We start from the raw sequence: 23,096 nt of genomic DNA on the forward strand, positions 1-23,096 counted from the left end.
CCAACAGTCCATGATCAGCTCTGTTGACCATGAGAGCATTTTGCAGAGAAAATGGAATGAGGCATACTATTTAGGCTCGGAATGACATGTGGCCCATTGTTACCGTGGTCATCAATGACAGGTGGCCCATTGTTTACCTTGTTACATTACATCCTTAGTTTACCTGTCAAGTTAGTGTGGTTGTTCCTGAGGATCACTAGCAATAGTGGATTAAAGGATCCTATAAGGCTAGTGCATTACAAGTTGTGGTGAGGACAGACGCTGGGAGACGAGAAGCAAGTACAGGGAGTGAACATTTAACAAATAACCGACATACAACAAACAAGGACAGCGTCTGGACAGGGGAAACATAACGACAATAACGCAGACACATGGAAGAAACTGAGGAAGTGACAGATATAGGAGAGGTAATCAATAAAGTAATAGAGTCCAGGTGAGTCCCATGAAGCGCTGATGCGCGTAACGATGGTGACAGGTGTGCGTAATGATGGGCAGCCTGGCACCCTCGAGAGCCAGAGAGGGGGAGTGAGAGCAGACGTGACAGTTGTGCAATCATTTGGGACATGTAGCCTCTTTGAATCATTGTGGAATGCAGACCATACATAACAGTTTAAACCTGGAGCCTGGCGCACAGTTCATGACGACAGGACTGTAGTCATCACAGTTCCGTGATTAGTGAGGATCATTAAGGTAGATTTATAGACTTCTATAGAGACTATTGTGCACTTTTCTCACTGTCCAATATTTCATGGATTGAACAATTGAATATGGCAACTTTTAGGATTCATTTTCTTCATAAAGGCTCTCCAAACCTGTTTTAAAAAATATATATAATTCATAAATATTTTCCTATCCTTAAATATATAATAGACAAGATGAGAGTATTTTTGTATCTACCAATTTGTGCTGAAAGGGAGACAAATATGTGTGTATTTACATGGCTTTATTGCATTGATACCTAATATTCTGAACCCTTTCTCAATATAATCTATTGAAAAAAACGTAATTAAAGGTACCAAATTTAAAGGGATGGCTTTAGATAAATGTACCCAAAACGCTATTGAATGTAAACTCTACGAGAAAATCTGTTGTCCAGCAAGTGGGAGGGTTTGCAACGGTTCAAATCAATGTATTCAACGCATCCAAGGGAACCACGCATGCAAGTCCATTATACACCTACTTAAGGTAAGTCTGAATATGGGACGGCAGGTAGCCTAGTGGTTAGAGCGTTGGGCCAGTAACCGAAAGGTTGCCAGATCGAATCCATGAGCTGAAAAGGTAACAATCTGTAGTTCTGCCCCTGAACAAGGCAGTTAACCCACTGTTCCTAGGCCATCATTGTAAATAAGAATTTGTTCTTAACTGACTTGCCTAGTTAAATAAAGGTTTTAAAAATATATATATCAACTACTGAGAAGTGTGTCGTGACAATGGGTGCTGGTAGGTCAACATTTAATTCAGATCTCTCTGTTCAATATCATGTACCCTTCTATTTCTCTGCTACTATACACTGAGTGTACAAAACATGAAGAACACCTTCCAAATATTATGTTGCAAACACCCCCACACCACCCATAATTTGGAAGGTGTTCTTCATGTTTTGTACACTCAGTGTATAGTAGCAGAGAAATGGAAGGGTACATGATATTGAACAATGAGATCTGAATTAAATGTTGACCTACCAGCAGTCACAGTATAGCATCACCCACTTACCCCAAGGTGGTTCAAATTTCCCTGTCCCTATGCCCAATTTACCCCAATTTACTTACAGAGTAAACTGTAAGTTGTGCCAAGAGACCACTTTTTTTGGACAAGCTATGTTTTCAACACTGTTATGTTTACATGAGTTCTGATTATTTTCAGGGATACACATCCTGAAAAATATGTATACTGAACAAAAATATGGAACATGCAACAATTTCAAAAATTTTACTGAGTTCATATAAGGAAATCAGTCAATTTAAATAACGATCCCACAGGTGAAGAAGCCGGATGTGGAGGTCCGGGGCTGGAATGGTTACATGTGCTGCCAAAACTGCACATTTTAGAGTGGCCTTTTATCCCCAGCAGGGGGAGGTTCACCTGTGTAATGATCATGCTGTTTAATCAGCTTCTTGATAAACCACATATGTTAGGTGGATTAATTATTTTGGCAAAGGAAAAATGCACACGAGAAGAAAAAAAATAGTGTGCACAAAATTTGAGAGAAATAAGCTTTTTTTTGTGTGTTGGACCAACACTTTACATGTTGCGTTTATATTTGACCGGCATCGCTCCTCCGCTGGGGGAGGAGGGAGGGAGAGAGAGAGAGAGTGAGAGTAAACTGCGACAGCGATTTCGGCGTTCCTCGGAGGTGGGTTCAGTGAGTGAGTCATCGCTGGGGATTTAACTCCTTGTCTCCTGAGAGGGACGGATATAATAGGATAGGATACGACAACACCCTGTGACGCCTTGTTCTTGTAATCCCATTAGTGCAAATCATTGCAATGGATGTCAATAAACAAGCTAATTAGTTGCTGAGTAAATGTGTGCCTCATTAGCAAATACAAGAATTGCAATCTGAATAGGGTGGTAAATGAAGCTACACAATTAAATGCTATACGAATTGTTGTCAAATTGCTAGTTATTGGCCTTCACAAAGCTAAAGTTTAGATAAGAATTGATACAGCTAGAAACAGACAACATCCATATATATTTTTAGCACATTAGCATTCTTAGCATGCCATATCATAAGCCTAAATAATGTATAATTATGGATTTCCAAAGACTGGTTATTGCGTGCGTGCTGCTGTGATGACGCGCGAATCAGGTGTTGCTTCATATATTGCTGGGAGCTGTCCTGGTGCTGAAAACAGAACCGCTCGTCCTGAGACTGGGAGGAGATGCTATACACGTTCACTACTCCGGTCTGAGCATCTTGCCAAAGGTAAAAATTCATGCGTATGACTTTTATCATGTCTCAAACAAAGACTAAGATGTTTTGTAGGTTCATGTGTGGGCTTTCTAGCATTCCATGTTTTGATTTTGTCTCTCCTCATCTCTCCTCGCTCAAGTTCCTATCTCTTATCAGATCTCGGCAATCATTTGGAATTTATTTGAATAAGTGATAGCTGTGTGTTGTTGTGATGAATGCCAAATAGTCTATTCATGTATTTTGTCACTGGGCGAAATTGCGATGTGAAGTAATTTTGATTCTATCCCTCGCGAAATTGGTTTAATATGGGTTTTAATAGAGATGAAGGTTTGGAGAAAGGCAGCCACAAGCTAAAGGTTGCCCTGACAACGGCCAGTGACTCATCCTGTGATGTAAGGCTATAGTCATTTAAAACAGAATGATTCGCAAATATAGCCCACTTCTCCAACTTTTTATAATTTGTACATTGAATAACCACTTATAGTCTATGGATTATCAATGAACTGACATTGGGGACATTTCATTAAAATAATTATTATTTTTAAAGAGTATTAGTAGATTCTAAGAATTGTAAAGATAACATCTCAGATAAAAAATTTAAAAAAATGTGCAGCCCATAGGTTTTTTGTCAGATGTTGAATTAATTACTAACCTTCATTTTTAAGCCCATGATTTATCATAATTATTTATAAAAAGATCTGTCAGTGTATTTTGGTATTTTGCGAGGGGGCACACCCTCCCTATTAAGTTGTTCCTTCCAAGGTGCACCATGGAGCAAAGATATGGCATTGGCACCCCAATGGTGGAACAAACTCCCTCACGACGCCAGGTCAGCGGAGTCAATCACCACCTTCCGGAGACACCTGAAACCCCACCTCTTTAAGGAATACCTAGGATAGGATAAAGTAATCCTTCTAACCCTCCCCCCCCTTAAAAGAGTTAGATGCACTATTGTAAAGTGGTTGTTCCACTGGATATCATAAGGTGAATGCACCAATTTGTAAGTCGCTCTGGATAAGAGCGTCTGCTAAATGACTTAAATGTAAATGTAAATATGCCAGACAGGATGCTAGATACTCTAGTGCAGGGGTGTCAAACATACGGCCCGCGGGCCGGAACCGGCCCCCAAGGAGGTTCGATCAGGCCCGCAGGATAATTTGAAAGTGGAAAAAATGCATAAAAGACATGGAATTAATATTTTTAATTCGCTGCAATTCATGGATTATCCGCTAAGGGGCGCACTCTTTCCATCAGAGTAGAAGACAAGCCGCATCACTGAGACAGACTGAAAACAGCAGACGGTATCAATGCGCCATCTGCTGCTTGTTACGACGTTGTTAATACCTTGGTCTCTACCTCTCCGCTACACCCTCATTAGCCAAAATGTCGTTATCCAAACGGAGAAAAGTAGATAAGGAGTGTAGAATTTTCAAAGAAAAATGGACCACGTCCTATTTATTTACAGAGATGCACGGAAAACCTTCGTGCTTGGTGTGTTTGCAACAAGTTTCGGTATTGAAGGAATATAATATTCGACGCCACTACGAGACTCATCACAGCGAAAAATATGACGGCTTGCAAGGACAACTGAGAAGAGATAAGATTAACGAATTGCTGGCGGGTCTGAGGAAACAGCAGTCAACTTTCATCCAGAGCCGAGAAGTCAGTGAAGCAGCGGTAAAAGCCAGCTATATTTTCCTAATGTTCTTGTGCTTCTTTACACCAAAACAAAGGAAAGACATGATATTTTGGTTATTTATAGCAGAGTATGGTATAATTTTAATGGTCCGGCCCACTTGACATCTCCCTAGGCCGTATGTGGCCCACGATGCGAAATGAGTTTGACACCCCTGCTCCTGTCTCTTATACACATCTAGATGTGTATAAGAGACAGGTTTTGTAGGGTACAAGGCTTATTCAAATCATAACAGTATACACTGTACATCACTGAAACAAATACTGTTTTCAATATAACTGTCAAGCAAAGCTTTAACTCAGTAAACCATAACACAATTCATCAACAGGCAACAAAGTGTTTGAAAAACAACCACACAAATAACGCCGCAAAACATCTTACCAACAGCGCACACGTTCATTCACAATCGACATAAAATGGCAGCTACGTAGCAGTACCTAGCAGTACGAAGCTAGCTGCAACCGAGCACGGCTCACATTACTCTCTGCAAACCCAACCAACTTCCTCAACATGTTACTAAACAAACCTTAAACACTCTTGACATGTTATCAAGTTATTACATCTCTGTCTCTTATACACATCTAGATGTGTATAAGAGACAGATACAGATGTTACACCCCTGAAAAAGGGTAGAAAGAATCACGATAGTGATACGGAATGTTTACTCATTGAACGTTTAGTGCAATGAGAAAAAGACCGCGAATTCTCCGTGAACTTGAGTGGAGACCAGAGCAATCGATCTCAGGCTCATAGATTAAGAGCATTTAGTAGATCACAGATTAGCACTTTTATCCACGACAACATAAAGGAATCAACATAACGTTTACACATTCCTCTCACAATTCGTACCCTTTGTATGCTTGACGGATTTTAACAGAATTATATAAATGTTATCAATCTATCAACTAATACTGAATGCATGATCTTCTTAACCTTAGATGTTTTAAGATCCTCACATACTATGAATTTACTAATACTTTTTAATGTATAACAGGCTATTAGTATTTCCTTTAACCTGTCACACAGACAGTATCATCAGTGGAGGAGCGTTTGATTTGATTTTAGCTGCTGGTGATGGGCAGGACTTGCAGGATGTATGTTTGCAAATTCATTTGATCAAGCTATGCAGTCTATTTATTCCTTATTGATGAATAAATAAAAACAAATGTTTTGTTGTTTCTTTGTAATACCAGCCACCTAGCAATTTTTAAGTTGGCTTTAGCTAGCCAGCTAGACAGGTTCCCAATCTCCCAACCTCATAACTAGCTACCAAGCTATTTCAAACTATCAATCAAGTTAGAATAGCTTGTCTAAGTACAGGTAACTGCCCAAATAAAGGAAACACCAACATAAAGTGCCCACAGAACAGCTTCAATGTGCCTTGGCATAGATTCTACAAGTTTCTGGAAATCAATTGGAGGGATGCGACACCATTCTTCCGAGAAATTCCATAATTTGGTGTTCTGTTGATGTGGCAGAAAACGGATATCTGTGTCTTAGCTAGCATGCCTGCTGGCAAGGCTGCTAAAGTTCAGAAAATACAAAAAATGCTTTAATTCTTGGGCTGTGATACCATATACAAGTATGGCAGTTGTGCTAAAAGCCTAAAGCATAACAGTTACTTAATTGTACTGCAGTGGGCTAAATCAGGGTCTTAAACAAATCTACTTGAAACAGAAGTATACACCTCACACACATGGTTATGGGCTTAAAAAAAAGAAGACACCTTGTACCATGTCATATATAGGGTTGAAATGTATTCAATTTTGAGTTTGCTTCCCAATATTACACTTTATATACATCACAGAAGACTGAAATATAACAAAACCGTTTCAAATATAAACACTGGATTTTCGGCGGGTTTTTAATTATGAAATTATTACAAATATGAATAACATTCCACCCATGAGTCCACTAGCTAGGTAATTTGACTGCAGGAAAGGGCTACAGAATCAATGTGCATCATTTATTGAAATGATAATTGAACAGGTAAAGAGGTCTGCTTAGATAACCTATGCAGAAAAATAATGATTATGGCTCTAGATTGCAGGAAAAACCTGTTTCAGGTGTTTCAAAAATGATAAATTCTCCAACCCCCCCCCCCATCTTCAAACACTTTGTGCCCCCTCTAAAATAATGGGTGCCTGACACCCCTGTGTTCAGGCATATCATTGTATTGAACTCATCCCTTTGTCTCTCTCTAGGCTGTAATAAGATGCTGTCACTCTTCAAACTATCCACAGGAAAAGCTGTTGCTCTCGCCTGCCTCCTCCTCCATGCATTCTCTGTGCAGGGCGCGTCCCGCCCTCGCTACCACAGGCTCAGAGGCGGGGAGGCCGAAGAACTGCAACCCGCCGTCTACCCGCCCAGCTCCGACATGATCAAAGCCCTGGAGTACATCGAGAGCCTGAAGCAGCGGACAGACGGTGGTCAAGAGAGAGAGGAGCCAACAAAAGACTATGATGAGGTGGAGAAGTTCCGCGTCCTCCTCCAGCTCGCCTCTCTCCAGGGCGAAGGTGCACCCGAAAGGCAGTCCTCCCCGCTGGCCCAGAGGCAGCAGGACATCCCGGCTGAGCAGTTGGTGAGAGCTTTGCTCAGGACCCTCCAGGAGCAGCCCGCTAGTCCCCCCAGACCCGCGCTTGTGGTGCCGGGGAATGACCGCCGCGTGCACAGGCACCCCTCCGCGAGCACAGGCAGCCCCGTGAACACGCCTGCCTACGGTGGCTTCCCGAGGCCGCACAAGAAGTACCCGCTGATGTTCGAGGACGAGGAAAATAGAGACAACCCCAAGCGCGCAGCAGAGGACCTGAAGGAAAAATACACCCCTCAGAGCCTCACCAACCTGCGATCGATCTTCAAAGAGCTGGGGAAACCATCCACCTCCAACGACCAGAAGCGCCAAATCTTTGACGACGACGACGATTTATTCAGTCTGAGGAACCTGGCCTACGAGGACGTGGCGGGTGGGGAGGAGTGGATTCCTGTAGAGGAGAATGTCGAGACTGAGGAGGTGGTGAACAGGAGCCACGAGGAGTTCGACAGGGCTCTGCAGCAGAACTATGACGAGGAGGAGGAAGAGAAGGGCGACGGAATGCAGATGCAGCGCAGAGCCGGCCAGAATAAAGAGGACCCAGAGGAAGATACTAAACTAGTAGATTATTACCTGTTGAAGATCCTGGGAATGAGCGAACACGAGACAGCCAAGAGGCAAGCCGGAGAGCAAAAAAAGAGACTAATCCGCCACCCCCTGGTGGACCCCCGGGCCCTGAACGAGCTGTTAAAGATCTCCCTCAAACTCCACATCCCCCCTGAGGACCTTATCGACATGCTGATCACTGAGGAAATCAGAAAACTAGACCACCCACAAGCCATCTCCCGCTACAGGACCAGCAGCAAACCGAAGATCAGATACTACAGCCGGAGACTGCCAGTCAAAAACGCTCCTGAAGACATGGACGAGGAAAACTTCCTGAATATCGTAGAAATGGAAACCATCAGCAACGACTATCCTGTGAGTCGGCGGCCGCTCAAGAGTGCCCCTTCCCCGCCCAGAGTTTCAGCACCACCCGCCCCGGCGAGAGTTTTAGCACCAGCACCGCCTCCCATGGCTGCTCCAAAAATCCCATCCTCATCCGGCCAAAGGGAAAACTTATTTATGTCGGAGCTCAACAAGATGCCTTTTAAGAGAGAATCTGACAACGATGATGAGGCGGACGAAGATGAGATGATGACATTTCTGGCGGCCAAAATATTAACTAAGTACCCCAGCACGATCAGCAAACGCAACACCCAATCTCAGGCGACCGGACAGTTTCCTTACGAGCTATACGAACAAGCCATGAAAGATTACTTTGACCAAGCGGACACAATGACAAAGAGAGATTCAGAGGGTAATGAGGAGGTAGTGGAGCCCGCGGAGATGCAGGTGAAAGATCAGGTTCCACAGGAGACCGCAGCTCCAGAAACGGAGGAGGAAAAGGAGCATCACGGAAAACCGGTTGCTGGAATGTAGGCTACGCCGTGAAGACAAGCGACTTAAGACATCCTCTACTAAATAAATAATGTTTATACTATCAATAACCATTCTCCTAGTTTACATAAAATGTGTATATATAGTAAAGGAAATCATATATTATATATATATATACATATATATAACGTATATCAGTGTGCTGGGCTGCAGGCAGTGTGTGTGTAGTGTATATATCTGGGTTTGTGAGTTCCCAATCTTGTAACGTTGTGAAAATGTCATTCCCTGATATAGGCTAGAGATTAAGACGTCACCATCCTGCCTTCCAACCCCCTGATGCTGCAAGCGCTGTAATTGTTGGACTCTTTCGGTTGTTGTGGTATATATATATGCTCATTTCTAAACAATTTTGTATGTGCTCAATAATGTGTGACAAGTTGGAGACTAATAAAGCATTAGCGGTATTATTTTCTTCTTGCTGCGTTCTGTTGTCTTATTATAATACACTGATCACTAGACCTACATTGATGATTATATATAGTTGAAGTCGGAAGTTTACATACACCTCAGCCAAATACATTTAAACTCAGTTTTTCACAATTCCTGACATTTAATCCTAGTATAAATTCCCATTTGTAGGTCAGTTAGGATCACCACTTTATTTTAAGAATGTGAAATGTCAGAATAATAGAGAGAAAGATGTATTTCAGCTTTTATTTCTTTCATCACATTCCCAGTGGGTCAGAAGTTCACATACACTCAATTAGTATTTGGTAGCATTGCATTAAATTGTTTAACTTGGGTCAAACATTTCAGGTAGCCTTCCACAAGCTTCCCAGAATAAGTTGGGTGAATTTTGGCCCATTCCTCCTGACAGAGCTGGTGTAACTGAGTCAGGTTTGTAGGCCTCCTTGCTCGCACACTCTTTTTCAGTTCAGCGGTATGATGGCTGCGTGGTCACATGGTGTTTGTACAGAACGTGGTACCTTCAGGCATTTGGAAATTGCTCCTAAGGATGAACCAAACTTGTGGATGTCCACAATTTGTTTTCTGAGGTCTTGGCTGATTTCTTTTGATTTTCCCATGATGTCAAGCAAAGAGGCACTGAGATTGAAGGTAGGCCTTGAAATACATCCACAGGTACACCTCCAATTGACTCAAATTATGTCAATTAGCCTAGCAGAAGCTTCTAAAGCCATGACATCATTTTAGGGAATTTTCCAAGCTGTTTAAAGGCACAGTCAACTTAGTGTATGTAAACTTCTGACCCACTGCAATTGTGATACAGTGAATTATAAGTGAAATAATCTGTCTGTAAACAATTGTTGGAAAAATTACGTGTGTCATGCACAAAGTAGATGTCTAACCGACTTGCAAAAACTATAGTTCGTAAACAAGAAATTTGTGGAGTGGTTGAAAAACGAGTTTTAATGACTCCAACCTAAGTGTACGTAAACTTCCGACTTCAACTGTATATGGATTCCACAAGCGCATGTTCTTTTCATCCTTCTAGAGCAAGCTTGGACCTAAATAATGTTGAAGCAGAATTAGATGTACGATTAAAGTGTCAGTGGCTGCCTATAAATAAAAAATATACAGATAAATGTGCTTGTTTTATCAATGCTTATCGCGCGCTTAAGTGAAATAGTTTGAAAATCAAACTTCAAGACCATGGACATCTACCGCAGATAAAACAAATGACAAACATTAAATAGTCTAGCCGACAACAGAAATACAAATCCCCAGAAGATTCAGGTATCAAAATACACTTTAATGCCAAAAGTCTTCAACATTCAAAATCAATAATTAGTTATATAAAAAACAAACAGTAACATTCACCCAGATAAATAATTCCCTTTCCAAAAAGGCTAGTCCCAACCAAGATTATACAAAACAAGGCTAGTCTAAAAGATTCATTTAAAACTCAACTTCAAATACATATTCTAAATTCAATTTCCATATACATCTTACATGCACAACATGTCATTGAAGAAATCAAGAATTGATTCAAAAGCACTTCGTGGTGATATTATTAGGATTGTTATAACCAGTTTTCAGTAACTACTTCAAGGATCCAGGGGGATGGGTGATCATATCAATAATAACAGCTAAAGTCTCATCCTTATCTTACGAGGAAAAATAAAGCAGTATTTAGAACACTCAATCCAGGATAAAATGTCCTGCCCACCTCAGCAGACAGATTCCATCATAGAAATAGAATTCTAGAACTCGTAATTCCATGGATTCCGTAGAGTAGGAAGACTTCCAGTTCTGGAAAGGTCCTCTATTCCACATTCCTTCTTGTGTGTGTAGATCCCCGGTTCCAGTATCAGAACGCAGGCTTGCTCATGTATTCCTCCATGGTCTGGAGAGGAGAGATGGACAAATTCATTGTGTGATCTCCATATCAACAAGCCTTGTTTTAATGTCATGAATATTCCATCACACCTACATAACATCTTTGTATGTAGCTCACATCCATTAAGACATAAGCATAGAACGTTTACACACGGCACTATGCTACTAATATAATCACAATCATTAGCCTCTAACCTTTGTCCAAATTCAAGGCCATCCAAGCTCCAGATCATAATCACTGTTGTCAACCTCAGCCTAAAGCAATGATGATGAAGGTGATGAAGAATCAAATGAGTGATGATGCAACTGTTCAGATAGCATGCAATAGAGACTAGGATCAAAATGTTAGTTGTATTTCCTAAGCAAGCAGATAGTGAAACTAGGGATGGGCGCGAGTACTCGATTCAAGGTATGTATTTGTTTGTTAATAGTCAAATAAAAGTACTCAACACTTACAATGCAACAATTTAGCAGGTGGAATTTATAAGCGCTGACAAAATGTAAAATTCTAAGATTAACTTATTGTTTATGGACTATGTCAAGTGCAGTAAAATGATGTAACATTTCCTTTTCAGTTGTATCAGAACAACCAGTAATTGGCACGACCAATAGCATACCGCAAACCCCCTCCCCATTTCACAATAACATGCCGAGTACGAGTTTTCAAATACCCATCCCTAAGTAAAACCAAAAAGGGCCATGCAGTGTCGCTTAGTGCCTGTAGCGCCACAGAGAGGCTGGATGGATAGTACAGAGAGTAGACAGCCCCTGCCAAAGCAGACGTACAGCAACGAGAGAGCGAGAAGAATCTAAATTGGTTCAGTCGCTCATGACAGACAGAGACCGACAGAGAGACAGAATGAGGATAGAGCCATAAGTAAACCAGTTAATATGAGTCATGTAAGGAAGCCTATTAGCGATGAGACAGGAGAAGAGAGCTCATCAGGAGTCAGCCAACAGCACATTCAACCCATGAGACATTGACACCATTTCAACAGTCCACTTTCATCAGGTTTTTACTAAGGAATTATAGGGTAAAATAGGTACTTTTCAGTACCTACTTTAAACGAATTCATTAAAATTGGTAACTACTTGTTACTAAATGGTGCATTAAATCCTAAATAAACATTAGGTTAATTATGTAACTATAATAATTGTACCAGGCAAATCATATGTAAAAAAAACAGGTCAATATCAGACCGTAAGATAAAGCGTTTACAATGTTGCTTCTAGACACTGATCTAAGGTTAGTTTTTTGCAATTCTCCCCCAAATAGTCTCAGTTAAGATTGGAAGTAGAAAACACTGATCCTAGATCTGTGTCATGGGCAACATCTACCTTGAGCGCGGTCTCTCACTCACCTCCTGTAGCATGTCTGAGGCCTCGATGGAGCGGGATACGACCTGTTTGGACGTCTCCTGTACCTCTCCCCCCAACAGAAACTCATCCAGGATGAAGTAAGCCTTTTCAAAGTTAAAGATTATGTCCAGCTCACATACCTTGGGAGAGGAAGAAAAAAGTACCCAAGGTTCAAGATGTAGAGTCGAGTCTAGCACAAATCAGTTTACGGTGTTAAATACATACTATGCAGGCAATGCAGTTTGTTGAAAAAGATAAATAGGGGGAGGAAATTGGAGGGGGAGAGAGAGAGAGATCGAAACAAATAGAGTGCTGTGTGAGAGAATCATACGTTGCCAAAGTACTTGTCCAGCAGCTCCACATAGCGATGCAGCACCTCCAGGGCTAGCAGCTCATTCTCCTCAGCATCCAGACCACAGCAGAAATACAGACTGGCATACCTACCGTACCAAGAGAGAAAGCGAGAGAGCGAGAGCGGGTGAGAGAGAGAGAGGGGGTGAGAGAGAGAGAGGGAGGGTGAGAGAGAGAGAGGGAGGGTGAGAGAGAGAGAGGGAGGGGGAGAGAGAGAGAGGGAGGGTGAGAGAGAGAGAGGGAGGGTGAGAGAGCAATACAGTTAGAGTTCAGATTATTGAATATGAAGAAGGAAGCCACTTTAGTCTTTTGATAAGCAACCTTAGGAGAGGAGAGCACACCGCTTGCTATTCATCTCCCCTCCCCCTCCCTCCTGTACACTCCCCTTCTCACTTCTTGTAGACGATCTTCAGGTCTTTCCAGTGCAGGAAGTTGCAGGAGCGTGGTTTCCGTCCCAACACCATGGTGGTCATGTCCCTGACGATCTTCTTCTTCTCTCGCTCAGGGATGGGCGTGAACCACTTCTGGAGGCGGAGCTTGCCTTGGCGACTGAAGAGCAGCAGGAAATGCATCTACAGGACAAGATGCACCAGAAGGTTAGTAATACAACAATAACGTATGCCATTTAGCAGATGCTTTTATCCAAAGCGACCTACAGTCACGCTTGCATACATTTTACGTATGGGTGGCCCAGGGAATCGAACCCACAATCCTGGCATTGCAAGAACCATGCTATACCAACTGAGCCATACAGGACCGCAGTGAGAGCACAGAGAGGAGAAAGAGAAATAGGCCAGGAAGGATGCTGGGTTCCAATATTTTGAGAATGCATCCTTCCTTCAAGTAAACACTGACAATTCAGCAATAACAGCATGCAGTACACCAACCCTGTCATGTCAGATAGTGGTTATCTATGAGTAGGGCCAGACTGAATCTGTGTTTATTTAAAAGAATATGGATAAAAGTAATCTGCGTATTCAACTGAAAAATCAGACACACAGCGAGTCACCGAATGATGCCTGACTCGAGCTGTATACAAGGCCCCCTGTATTAACTCGCTCTTCCCTGGAGCCCCATCAACACCATGCATAAACCTTTTGGTAAGGCTGCCCCCCCATTCTTCAATTCTATTCATACTTTCCTACTGCTCCTGTAGCCAAATTCTTTGTTTTATCATGGGCCTTAATTTTCTGCAAAAACACAGTCATCACACATTGTAGGCTAAGCAAGCTAAAACCAAAGATAAAAGGGAATTAGTGAAGTATCATTCCTATAAATACTAATGGGGTGTGCTAGATCATCTGATCATCTCTAATGTAGGCTAGATGAATCAGCTAGTTAGCTAGGATACTCGGTCAAATATCCTAGCTAATATCCTGTCCCTGACCGGGAGATAACACGTGCTAGCAATCCAAAGGAACCTACTACTGGCAGTATTCATTTCAAACTCACCGCTCGGTGCCGATGGACAGCTCGTGCACGCGACAAAGACGAGTGCAGCAACGCACTGCCTCACTCGCGGTGGCTAAAGGACTTTTTCCAAGATTCACGAGTTTGAGAAGTTACCTAATTTGATAAACAATTTGTTGCATTTGAAGCTACAAGTGAGAAGAGACCAAAAATAAAATTCAGTAAGTAAAAAAAAACACCTTTTTTTTTTTTTTTTTTTTACAAAGGAGGGCAAAGGGCACCCGAGGCTCTGTTTGAGGCAGTCCAGTAAAGATGTTAATTTACTAACCTAACAATACAAAGGGAAGTCAAATTGAGAAAAAGACAGAAAGGGAAAGACGGGGAGGGATAAAAATGTACCTCAACCTGAGATGAAAGAAGAAGGGGGGGGGGGTGGAGGTAAGCAGTGCTAGAGGCGTCACTACAGACCCTGGTTTGATCCCGGGCTGTATCACAACCGGCCGTGATCGGGAGTTCGATAGGGCGGCGCACAATTGGCCCAGCGTCGTCCGGGTTAGGGGAAGTTCATTGTAAAAAAAGAATTTCTTCTTGAAACTGACTTGCCTAGTTAAATAAAAAACATTTTAAAAAGTAAGCAGATAGCATCTAACAAAAGGTTGGGTCTATGGTTTTGTTTCCAAAAGAGTTGAGGAGATGTATTCGTACTGTTTAGAGAGTACATTTCCTTGCTTTGTTCAGCTAGATGTCCAACGTGATCTTTGTTTTAGAATCTGAGTGACTAGGGCAAAAGGCTCTCTGGTTTCATTTTCCTGCAATTGTTGACTTGAATATCTGGGCAATGTGTATTGTTGTCAACTGTTGAAGTGAGCCACCTGTGGCAACACCAGCAAATCCATTTATATTCAGGGACATTTGATCCATTCTTTGGTCTGACAAGAACATAGAGTACATACAGAATACAAAATACAGTTCAAGTTAATTTCTCAGAATAAATATTTTTTCTCAACCTTGCACTGCTGATGTGTATCGTTGTCAATGAAAGGCAAAGTAAAATATTCATATTTCAGGGACTTTTGAGGGATTCTTCAATTTGACAAGGAAGGACAGACAGTGTAGGCTACATAAATAATATAGACCCAAAAGTTTACTCAGAAAAGCAAGGTTTTCTACAATGAAAACGCCATACCTTTCTAAAATTTCATTTAGAGATACTGTATATTAAAAGATATTGAAAGGTCACGGCAGATACTTTGTGCAGAGTCCCAAACAGGCTACTCCCCCAAGTAGCACAAAACGTTCCTGGAACCTGAACCAACATTGGACTTAAATTGAGACAGGTTGTATATTGGTGTTGCAAAAACAAACGTAACAATGTTTCTCCCAACATTCCTAAATAAACATATTTGAAACATATTCCAAAGTTGCCAATAGGTTGAGATTTGGTACTGTTTGACACGTAATGAAAGGGGAACTCTTGGCCAATGTTTCTAAACGTTATCAGAAAGTTTCAAAATTAACGTTTCAAAATAAATGTATTTGAAACCCATTTCAACATAGCCAATAGGTAGGGATTTGGTACTTTTTGCGGAAACCCGATACGCGCGACCACCTGAGTGCCAAAAATACGCTTCTTTTTTTTACCGTCACTTAAGCGAATTCACTGCAGTAAAGTCGTCGGGTCAATGGGTCATTTGTATGTGTGATAACATGTAACATTAGATTATGTAATCAGTATTGATGTTCGATTATTAAACAACTGAATGCCTGAAGTTAGCTAGCTAACATTAAGTAAGTTAACGTTAGCTTACCAAACTCCGTTGACTCACTTAACGTAACGCTAGCTAAATTGACTAACGTTAGGAGTCAACTAGGCTTATTAACACTGACTTTACCGTTCTGCTAGTTAACCAGCCGTAACGTTACTCCCTTGCCTCGTGTCCCTCGGATCATCATTCTCCTTTTGCCAAGTAAGTTACTGCTGCTTCGGATTTCTCAAGCCAAGCCCCGGGTGTGTTCGCTGACACTGATGTTTCAACGTAACTTAGACGTAACTTAGATCAAGTCACCTTGCATTGAAACATGCCAATCTCTGTTTTCTGCCTACAGTTACAGCCTGCCAACCAGCCAGTCAAGGAACCAGCTGTAGCCCTTGGTAACTCACTCTTCGTAAGAGTCTTCCTCCTCCAGCCAGCTGTACCAAACAGCTGATATAGATGAGTTCTTTATGGAACCCTGCTTTCCAGAGAAACCTTTGTTTACCCCTACCGCCCAGATATCAGGACAACGTGTCTTGTATGGAAAAAAATATTTATGATTTCACAACGAACCGAATTTTTGCCCAATGCAATGCCAAATAAATCATGCTTCTTATGATTTGTAAGTACCCAAAATATATCCCGCAAAAAGGAAAGGCCTACAAAGAGTTACCAACATTTTGGACAGTGACATACACTATATGTCCAAAAGTATGTGGACACCCCTACTAATGATTGAGTTCAGGTGTTTCAGCCACACCAATTGCTAACAGGTGCATAAATCCAGCTGAGCCTTTAAGCTCCAGTGAAGGGTCATTTTAATGCTACAGGATAGAAAGACATTTTAGACAATTGGGTGCTTCCAACTTTGTGGAAACAGTTTGGGGAAGGCCCTTTCCTGTTCCAGCATGACTGTGTCCCACAGACACACTCCAAAATCTTGTGGAAAGCCTCCCCGGAAGAGTGGCGGCTGTCATAGCCACAAAAGGGGGCCCAACTCCATATTACTGCCCATGGTTTTGGAATGGGATGTCCAACAAGCTCATATAGGTGTGATGGCCAAGTGTCCACATACTTATGGCCATATAGTGTATATAGAGTATCGTCAAATTAAGCTGTCACATTCATTTCAAATCTGAGGTGGAGAAGTAGAGATCTACAATGTGCGTCACTGTCCATTTATCTTTGGTGTTGACTAATAGCATATTGAATTCACATACCAGAGGTTTATCCAATCTTTATCCAACAACTTCATACAAGCCTACCAGGCAAAACAACAACTGGTGAACTAGCGTTACCTGTAGCATCCAGTAAGAATTTTACATATCTGTTACAGTACAGTCAACCTCTCTTAGTAGTACCCAACAGTATCAACACATCCCTCTATTTTCCCCTCAACCAAAACCGGTGTGTTTTTCTGAAATGTCATAATGCACCGTTTAGAATGAACGAATTGCTTTACGCTAAACCTCCTATCCATCCTCATAGGTCTCCAACAAAAGGAATCTGCATCCGCAAGTGCTGTTCAGTCTCAGGAGATAATTGCAATGATGTCTTGGTCTGTGATTTAACAGTGCTTTTGGCAAAATAGCAACTCCCCCTCCTTTCTGCAAAAAAACAGCTCGTACAGGACACAATTATGCGTCTCCGTTCTAATCAATGTTGTCGTCTTGTTAAGCCTTCCAGACACAGGTACTGCTGAAACTAGACGTTATACATGGGAACCAGCGAGAGCAACTGAGGCTCCTTAATGCTACAAGGCCATCGACCATAGCTGAGGACCTCGACATTCTCCCATCACCGTTAGACTCTGTGGCTGACCTGACTGAAGCCTCTGTGTAAGCGGATGTCAACAGAAGAGAATTTTCGCAAACAGTTGGTATGCTCTCACAGGAGGTACTTCAACACAAAAAGATAAACACAGGCCGACAAAGTATTATAGGGCTACTACTGTAGGTCACATTTTTCATTGGTTCTGTCAGACATACCAAATCCAATTTATTTATATAGCCCTTCTTACATCAGCTGATATCTCAAAGTGCTGTACAGAAACCCAGCCTAAAACCCCAAACAGCAAGCAATGCAGGTGTAGAAGCACGGTGGCTAGGAAAAACTCCCTAGAAAGGCCAAAACCTAGGAAGAAACCTAGAGAGGAACCAGGCTATGAGGGGTGGCCAGGCCTCTTCTGGGTGGCCAGTCCTAATTAAATTCTTAATTACTCGACATCCTATCTCAGTATGGGTTCAACACAGTGGGGAAGACTGTGGAGGCTGATAGGGCACATTGGGACCAGCAGACTGTGGTCACAGTTCAGTATGAAAGGGAGAAAAAAAGTTGCCATTCAAAGATCTAACTCTTAAGTGTCACAACAAGTCGATGCACATTTACACCGGACACCCTAGTAGAACCTTCTTTACTTATAGATCAGAAGACAACCAGCATCTATTTACCCAAAACCCATTGGCCTCCTTGTCCTAGACCTACAGTATAATACCATATTGTGCTGCTTTACTACTAATTAAACAGAATTATGATGCGTTTCAATCTCATTCAGAGGTCTGCAGCAGATGCCACAAAGAGGGGGGGCAACAAATACCGATCAAAGGAAGGACAGGTGGAGTTCATCAGATATTTTGTGTTCATTAACAGTACGCAACAAGTGTTTTACTTACATGAAAATGTTCATTGTAATTTCTCGGAATAATTATTTTGTATGATCGACTCCGTCGTAGCTCGCTAATACAACAGCTGGATGTTTAGCCTAGTCTAGCTAAATACCGTAGTAATCTATGAAGCAAAACATGAGCAAAGAAACAGCAGTAGCTATGCCTAACTATACATTATTAACTATACAACCTATTAAACTGTCGAAGGGTCTACTTCATGGGTACAGCCATGTTTGTTTACTTCAACACTAATGCTAGGTAACTTAAAGTTCCTTGGTGTCCACATCAACAACAAACTAGAATGGTCCAAACACACCAAGACAGTCGTGAAGAGGGCACGACAAAGTCTATTCCCCCTCGGGAAACTAAAAAGATTTGGCATGAGTCCTGAGATCCTCAAAAGGTTCTACAGCTGCAACATCGAGAGCATCCTGACTGGTTGCATCACTGCCTGGTCCGGCAATTGCTCAGCCTCTGACCGCAAGGCACAACAGAGGGTAGTGCGTACGGCCCAGTATATCACTGGGGCTAAACTGTCTGTCATCCAGGACCTCTACACCAGGCGGTGTCAGAGGAAGGCCCTAAAAATTGTCAAAGACCCCAGCCATAGACTGTTCTCTCTACTACCGCATGGCAAGCGGTACCGGAGTGCCAAGTCTAGGACAAAAAGGCTTCTCAACAGTTTTTACCCCCAAGCCATAAGACTCCTGAACAGGTAATCAAATGGTTACCCGGACTATTTGCATTGTGTGCCCCAGTCCCCCCAGTCCCCCCCCCCCAACCCCTCTTTTTACACTGCTGCTACTCTGTTTATCATATATGCATAGTCACTTTACCTATACATTCATGTACATACTACCTCAATTGGGCCGACCAACCAGTGCTCCCGCACATGGGCTAACCGGGCTGTCTGCATTGTGTCCCACCCACCACCCCCTCTTTTACGCTACTGCTACTCTCTGTTCATCATATATGCATAGTCACTTTAACCATATCTACATACTACCTCAAATCAGCCTGAATCAGCTAATCCAATTATAATTCATCAATAGTTAGTAATTAACAGTTTTATATTGTATTTCCTTATTGGTTAAATAAATAAAATGTTATCTGTAAGTTCCCTTTTCAGTCATGTAAATTATTACCAATCCAATTATAGTTAGTCATTAACAGTTTTATATTGTATTTCCTTGCTGGTTATATATATATATGACATTTCCTGTCTTTATTAGTTGAAGCCATGGTCGCATATAACACCTATTACCAACTTTTGTTAAACAATGGTCAACGTTGGACGTTTGAAACCCAACCAACGTCGTAAAATACACCTACTATAAACGTTAACCAAACGTTGATGACACCTATGACAAAAGTTTACAAAACGTAATCTGTCCCCTACACTTTAACCAAAACCGAACGCGTATCTGAATACATTCAGAATGTTTAGACAACCAATCCAACACCTAAAAAAACACCTATTTTTGCTACCTGGGTGACGCCTAAGCCTGTATAGGCAAATACACCTGCCTGAACCAGGTTTCAACTGTCACCATGGCTGCAGTCACCAGCCAAGCGACGAAACCTGTTCCGCAGAGGAGTGCAGTTCGAGGAAATACAACTTACTTCCAACTGTCGCTTCAGCAGAAATACTTTACCCATTCAAAACACACCTAACATTTAGAAATAAACTACACAATTGTGTCAAGATAATTATAGTGTATAGAGAGGGCAAACGATGAGTTACAAATACCAATCCGGTATACAGTTTAAATTGAGTCAGACACAATCACCTTGTGGTAGCGACAGGTGTAGTCCAGTGGACTGTCGGAATATTCTGAATCATCACTAAATTAGAACAACGGGTCTTGTACCTGAAAACGAACTCACCATTTTGAGGATAGTTTGAGTCAAATTCCAGTCGTTAATGATTACTAAAAGTTAGTCAAATAACTTCACCCTCGCACAGCGGGTCAGACAACTCGAAGAGCGCATAGCTGTCGTCGTTCCACCCTGGACGCTGTCTTCGACCTGAGGAAAGAAAAACAGAACAACTCCTCTTCCCTGTAGGAATAGACCTGTGGAGGCCACGTCACCAATTATCTGCCTCTGGATTGGTTGTCAGCATTACACCTGTTCGGAAGTTATACAGCACCTTTGATCACATCTGAGGTGACTACTGTACTAGGCTTGTAGCCTACGGATGCAAAATGTGCTAAATTAAAAGTGTTTAAAATTACATTGCCAGTGTGGCTACTGAGGTTAGTATGCAGAAAGTTGTACGCAGCCGGACAACTTTCTCATGGCTTCTGGAGGGAAATGCTGTAGGAATGCTCATCCGGTGTCGCTCATTCAGCCGACAGAAACTTTCAACCGGTTTTCCCCATTAAGCAGCGAGTCGGAGTCTGAGGCCGAGCCTTCTATGGTCACTACTCCTCCCGTTACGGGGTATGAGACGCCGAAGCTTCCCACCATTGGCTCTGACAAATTGAAAACCCTAGTCATTGGCGACTCCATTACCCGCAGTATTAGCCTTAAAACGAATCATCCAGCGATCATACACTGTTTACCAGGGGGCAGGGCTACCGACGTTAAGGCTAATCTGAAGATGGTGCTGGCTAAAGCTAAAACTGGCGAGTGTAGAGTATAGAGATATTGTTATCCACGTCGGCACCAACGATGTTAGGATGAAACAGTCAGAGGTCACCAAGCGCAACATAGCTTCAGCGTGTAAATCAGCTAGAAAGATGTGTCGGCATCGAGTAATTGTCTCTGGCCCCCTCCCAGTTAGGGGGAGTGATGAGCTCTACAGCAGAGTCTCACAACTCAATCGCTGGTTGAAAACTGTTTTCTGCCCCTCCCAAAAGATAGAATTTGTAGATAATTGTCTCTCTTTCTGGGACTGACCCACAAACAGGACCAAGCCTGGCCTGTTGAGGAGTGACGGACTCCATCCTAGCTGGAGGGGTGCTCTCATCTTATCTACCAACATAGACAGGGCTCTAACTCCTCTAGCTCCACAATGAAATAGGGTGCAGGCCAGGCAGCAGGCTGTTAGCCAGCCTGCCAGCTTAGTGGAATCTGCCACTAGCACAGTCAGTGTAGTCAGCTCAGCTATCCCCATTGAGACCGTGTCTGTGCCTCGACRTAGGTTGGGCAAAACTAAACATGGCGGTGTTCGCRTMAGCAATCTCACTAGAATAAAGACCTCCTCCATTCCTGCCATTATTGAAAMAGATCGTGATACCTCACATCTCAAAATAGGGCTACTTAATGTTAGATCCCTCACTTCAAAGGCAGTTATAGTCAATGAACTAATCACTGATCATAATCTTGATGTGATTGGCCTGACTGAAACATGGTTTAAGCCTGATGAATTTACTGTGTTAAATGAGGCCTCATCTCCTGGTTACACTAGTGACCATATCCCCCGTGCATCCCGCAAAGGCGGAGGTGTTGCTAACATTTACGATAGCAAATTTCAATTTACAAAAAAACAACTACGTTTTAGTTTTTTGAGCTTCTAGTCATGAAATCTATGCAGCCTACTCAATCACTTTTTATAGCTACTGTTTACAGGCCTCCTGGGCCATATACAGCGTTCCTCACTGAGTTCCCTGAATTCCTATCGGACCTTGTAGTCATAGCAGATAATATTCTAATTTTTGGTTATTTTAATATTCACATGGAAAAGTCCACAGACCCACTCCAAAAGGCTTTCGGAGCCATCATCGACTGCCCAAAAGTCGTGCTATTAAATTCTCAGACAACCCAAAGATTCCTTGATGCCCTTCCAGACTCACTCTGCCTACCAAAGGACGTCAGAGGACAAAATCAGTTTAACTACCTAACTGAGGAACTCAATTTAACCTTGCGCAATACCCTAGATGGAGTTGCACCCCTAAAAACTAAAAACATTTGTCATAAGAAACTAGCTCCGTGGGAGGCGTGCCGTGGCGGAGATCTTTGTGGGCTATACTCGGCCTTGTCTCAGGATGGTAAGTTGGTGGTTGAAGTTATCCCTCTAGTGGTGTGGGCTGTGCTTTGGCAAAGTGGGTGGGGTTATATCCTGCCGGTTTTGGCCCTGTCCAGGGGTAATTATCGGATGGGCCACAGTGTCTCCTGAACCTCCTGTCTCAGCCTCCAGTATTTATGCTGCAGTAGTTTATGTGTCGGAGGGCTAGGGTCAGTCCTGTTATATCTGGAGTATTTCTCCTGTCTTATCCGGTGTCCTGTGTGAATTTAAGTATGCGCTCTCTCTAATTTTCTCTTTCTTTCTCTCTTTCTTTCTTCTCTCTCTCGGAGGACCTGAGACCTAGGACCATGCCTCAGGACTACCTGGCATGATGACTCCTTGCTGTCCCCAGTCACCTGGCCGTGCTGCTGCTCCAGTTTCAACTGTTCTGCCTGCGGCTATGGAACCCTGCTGTTCCAGACCTGCTGTTTTCAACTCTCTAGAGACAGCAGGAGCGGTAGAAGTACTTCTTAATGATCGGCTATGAAAAGCCAACTGACATTACTCCTGAGGTGCTGCCTTGTTGCACCCTCGACAATTACTGTGATTATTATTATTGACCATGCTGGTCATTTATGAACATTTGAACATCTTGGCCATGTTCTG

The 23,096-nt window shown here is 42.4% G+C and overlaps 2 protein-coding genes and 1 long non-coding RNA gene across 5 annotated transcripts in view; 2 read left to right on the plus strand and 1 right to left on the minus strand.

Moving 5' to 3' along the window:
* Positions 1-2,852: 2,852 nt before the first annotated feature.
* LOC111978890 (secretogranin-2b-like) lies at positions 2,853-9,054 on the plus strand. Its single transcript, XM_024009139.2, has 2 exons — positions 2,853-2,926; positions 6,815-9,054. The coding sequence occupies exon 2, from the start codon at positions 6,826-6,828 to the stop codon at positions 8,620-8,622; it is 1,797 nt and encodes a 598-aa protein (XP_023864907.1). The 5' UTR covers positions 2,853-2,926; positions 6,815-6,825; the 3' UTR covers positions 8,623-9,054.
* Positions 3,995-23,096, plus strand: part of LOC139029267 (uncharacterized) — a 205,710-nt gene continuing 186,608 nt past the window's right edge. The window contains exon 1 of the long non-coding RNA XR_011481561.1: positions 3,995-4,591. This is a non-coding gene — a long non-coding RNA (uncharacterized lncRNA). The remainder of the gene's footprint in view (positions 4,592-23,096) is intronic.
* On the minus strand, positions 10,331-20,524 carry ap1s3b (adaptor related protein complex 1 subunit sigma 3b). 3 transcript variants are annotated; one of them, XM_024010424.2, is made up of 6 exons: positions 20,366-20,524; positions 13,042-13,220; positions 12,629-12,737; positions 12,300-12,437; positions 11,134-11,193; positions 10,331-10,945 (listed from the first exon to the last, which is right to left on the minus strand). In XM_024010424.2, the coding sequence occupies exons 1-5, from the start codon at positions 20,366-20,368 to the stop codon at positions 11,146-11,148; spliced, it is 477 nt and encodes a 158-aa protein (XP_023866192.1). In that variant the 5' UTR covers positions 20,369-20,524; the 3' UTR covers positions 10,331-10,945; positions 11,134-11,145. The 3 variants fall into 3 exon arrangements, with proteins under 3 accessions (XP_023866192.1, XP_023866193.1, XP_023866194.1); XM_024010425.2 differs by lacking the exon at positions 20,366-20,524 and adding an exon at positions 15,951-16,092; XM_024010426.2 differs by lacking the exon at positions 11,134-11,193 and having other exon boundaries at positions 20,366-20,523.

The sequence above is a fragment of the Salvelinus sp. IW2-2015 genome, linkage group LG19, assembly GCF_002910315.2.
Source record: "Salvelinus sp. IW2-2015 linkage group LG19, ASM291031v2, whole genome shotgun sequence".
NCBI lineage: Eukaryota > Metazoa > Chordata > Actinopteri > Salmoniformes > Salmonidae > Salvelinus > Salvelinus sp. IW2-2015.

Coding starts and splice junctions, on each gene's coding strand:
- ap1s3b (XM_024010424.2), bottom strand. Junction 12,738..13,041: donor CTGAAGATCGTCTACAAGAA/GTGAGAAGGGGA, acceptor TTGGTACGGTAG/GTATGCCAGTCTGTATTTCT. Junction 11,194..12,299: donor CCTCAGACATGCTACAGGAG/GTGAGTGAGAGA, acceptor TCATTGCTTTAG/GCTGAGGTTGACAACAGTGA.
- LOC111978890 (XM_024009139.2), top strand. CDS start 6,826: ATGCTGTCACTCTTCAAACTATCCACAGGAAAAGCTGTTGCTCTCGCC.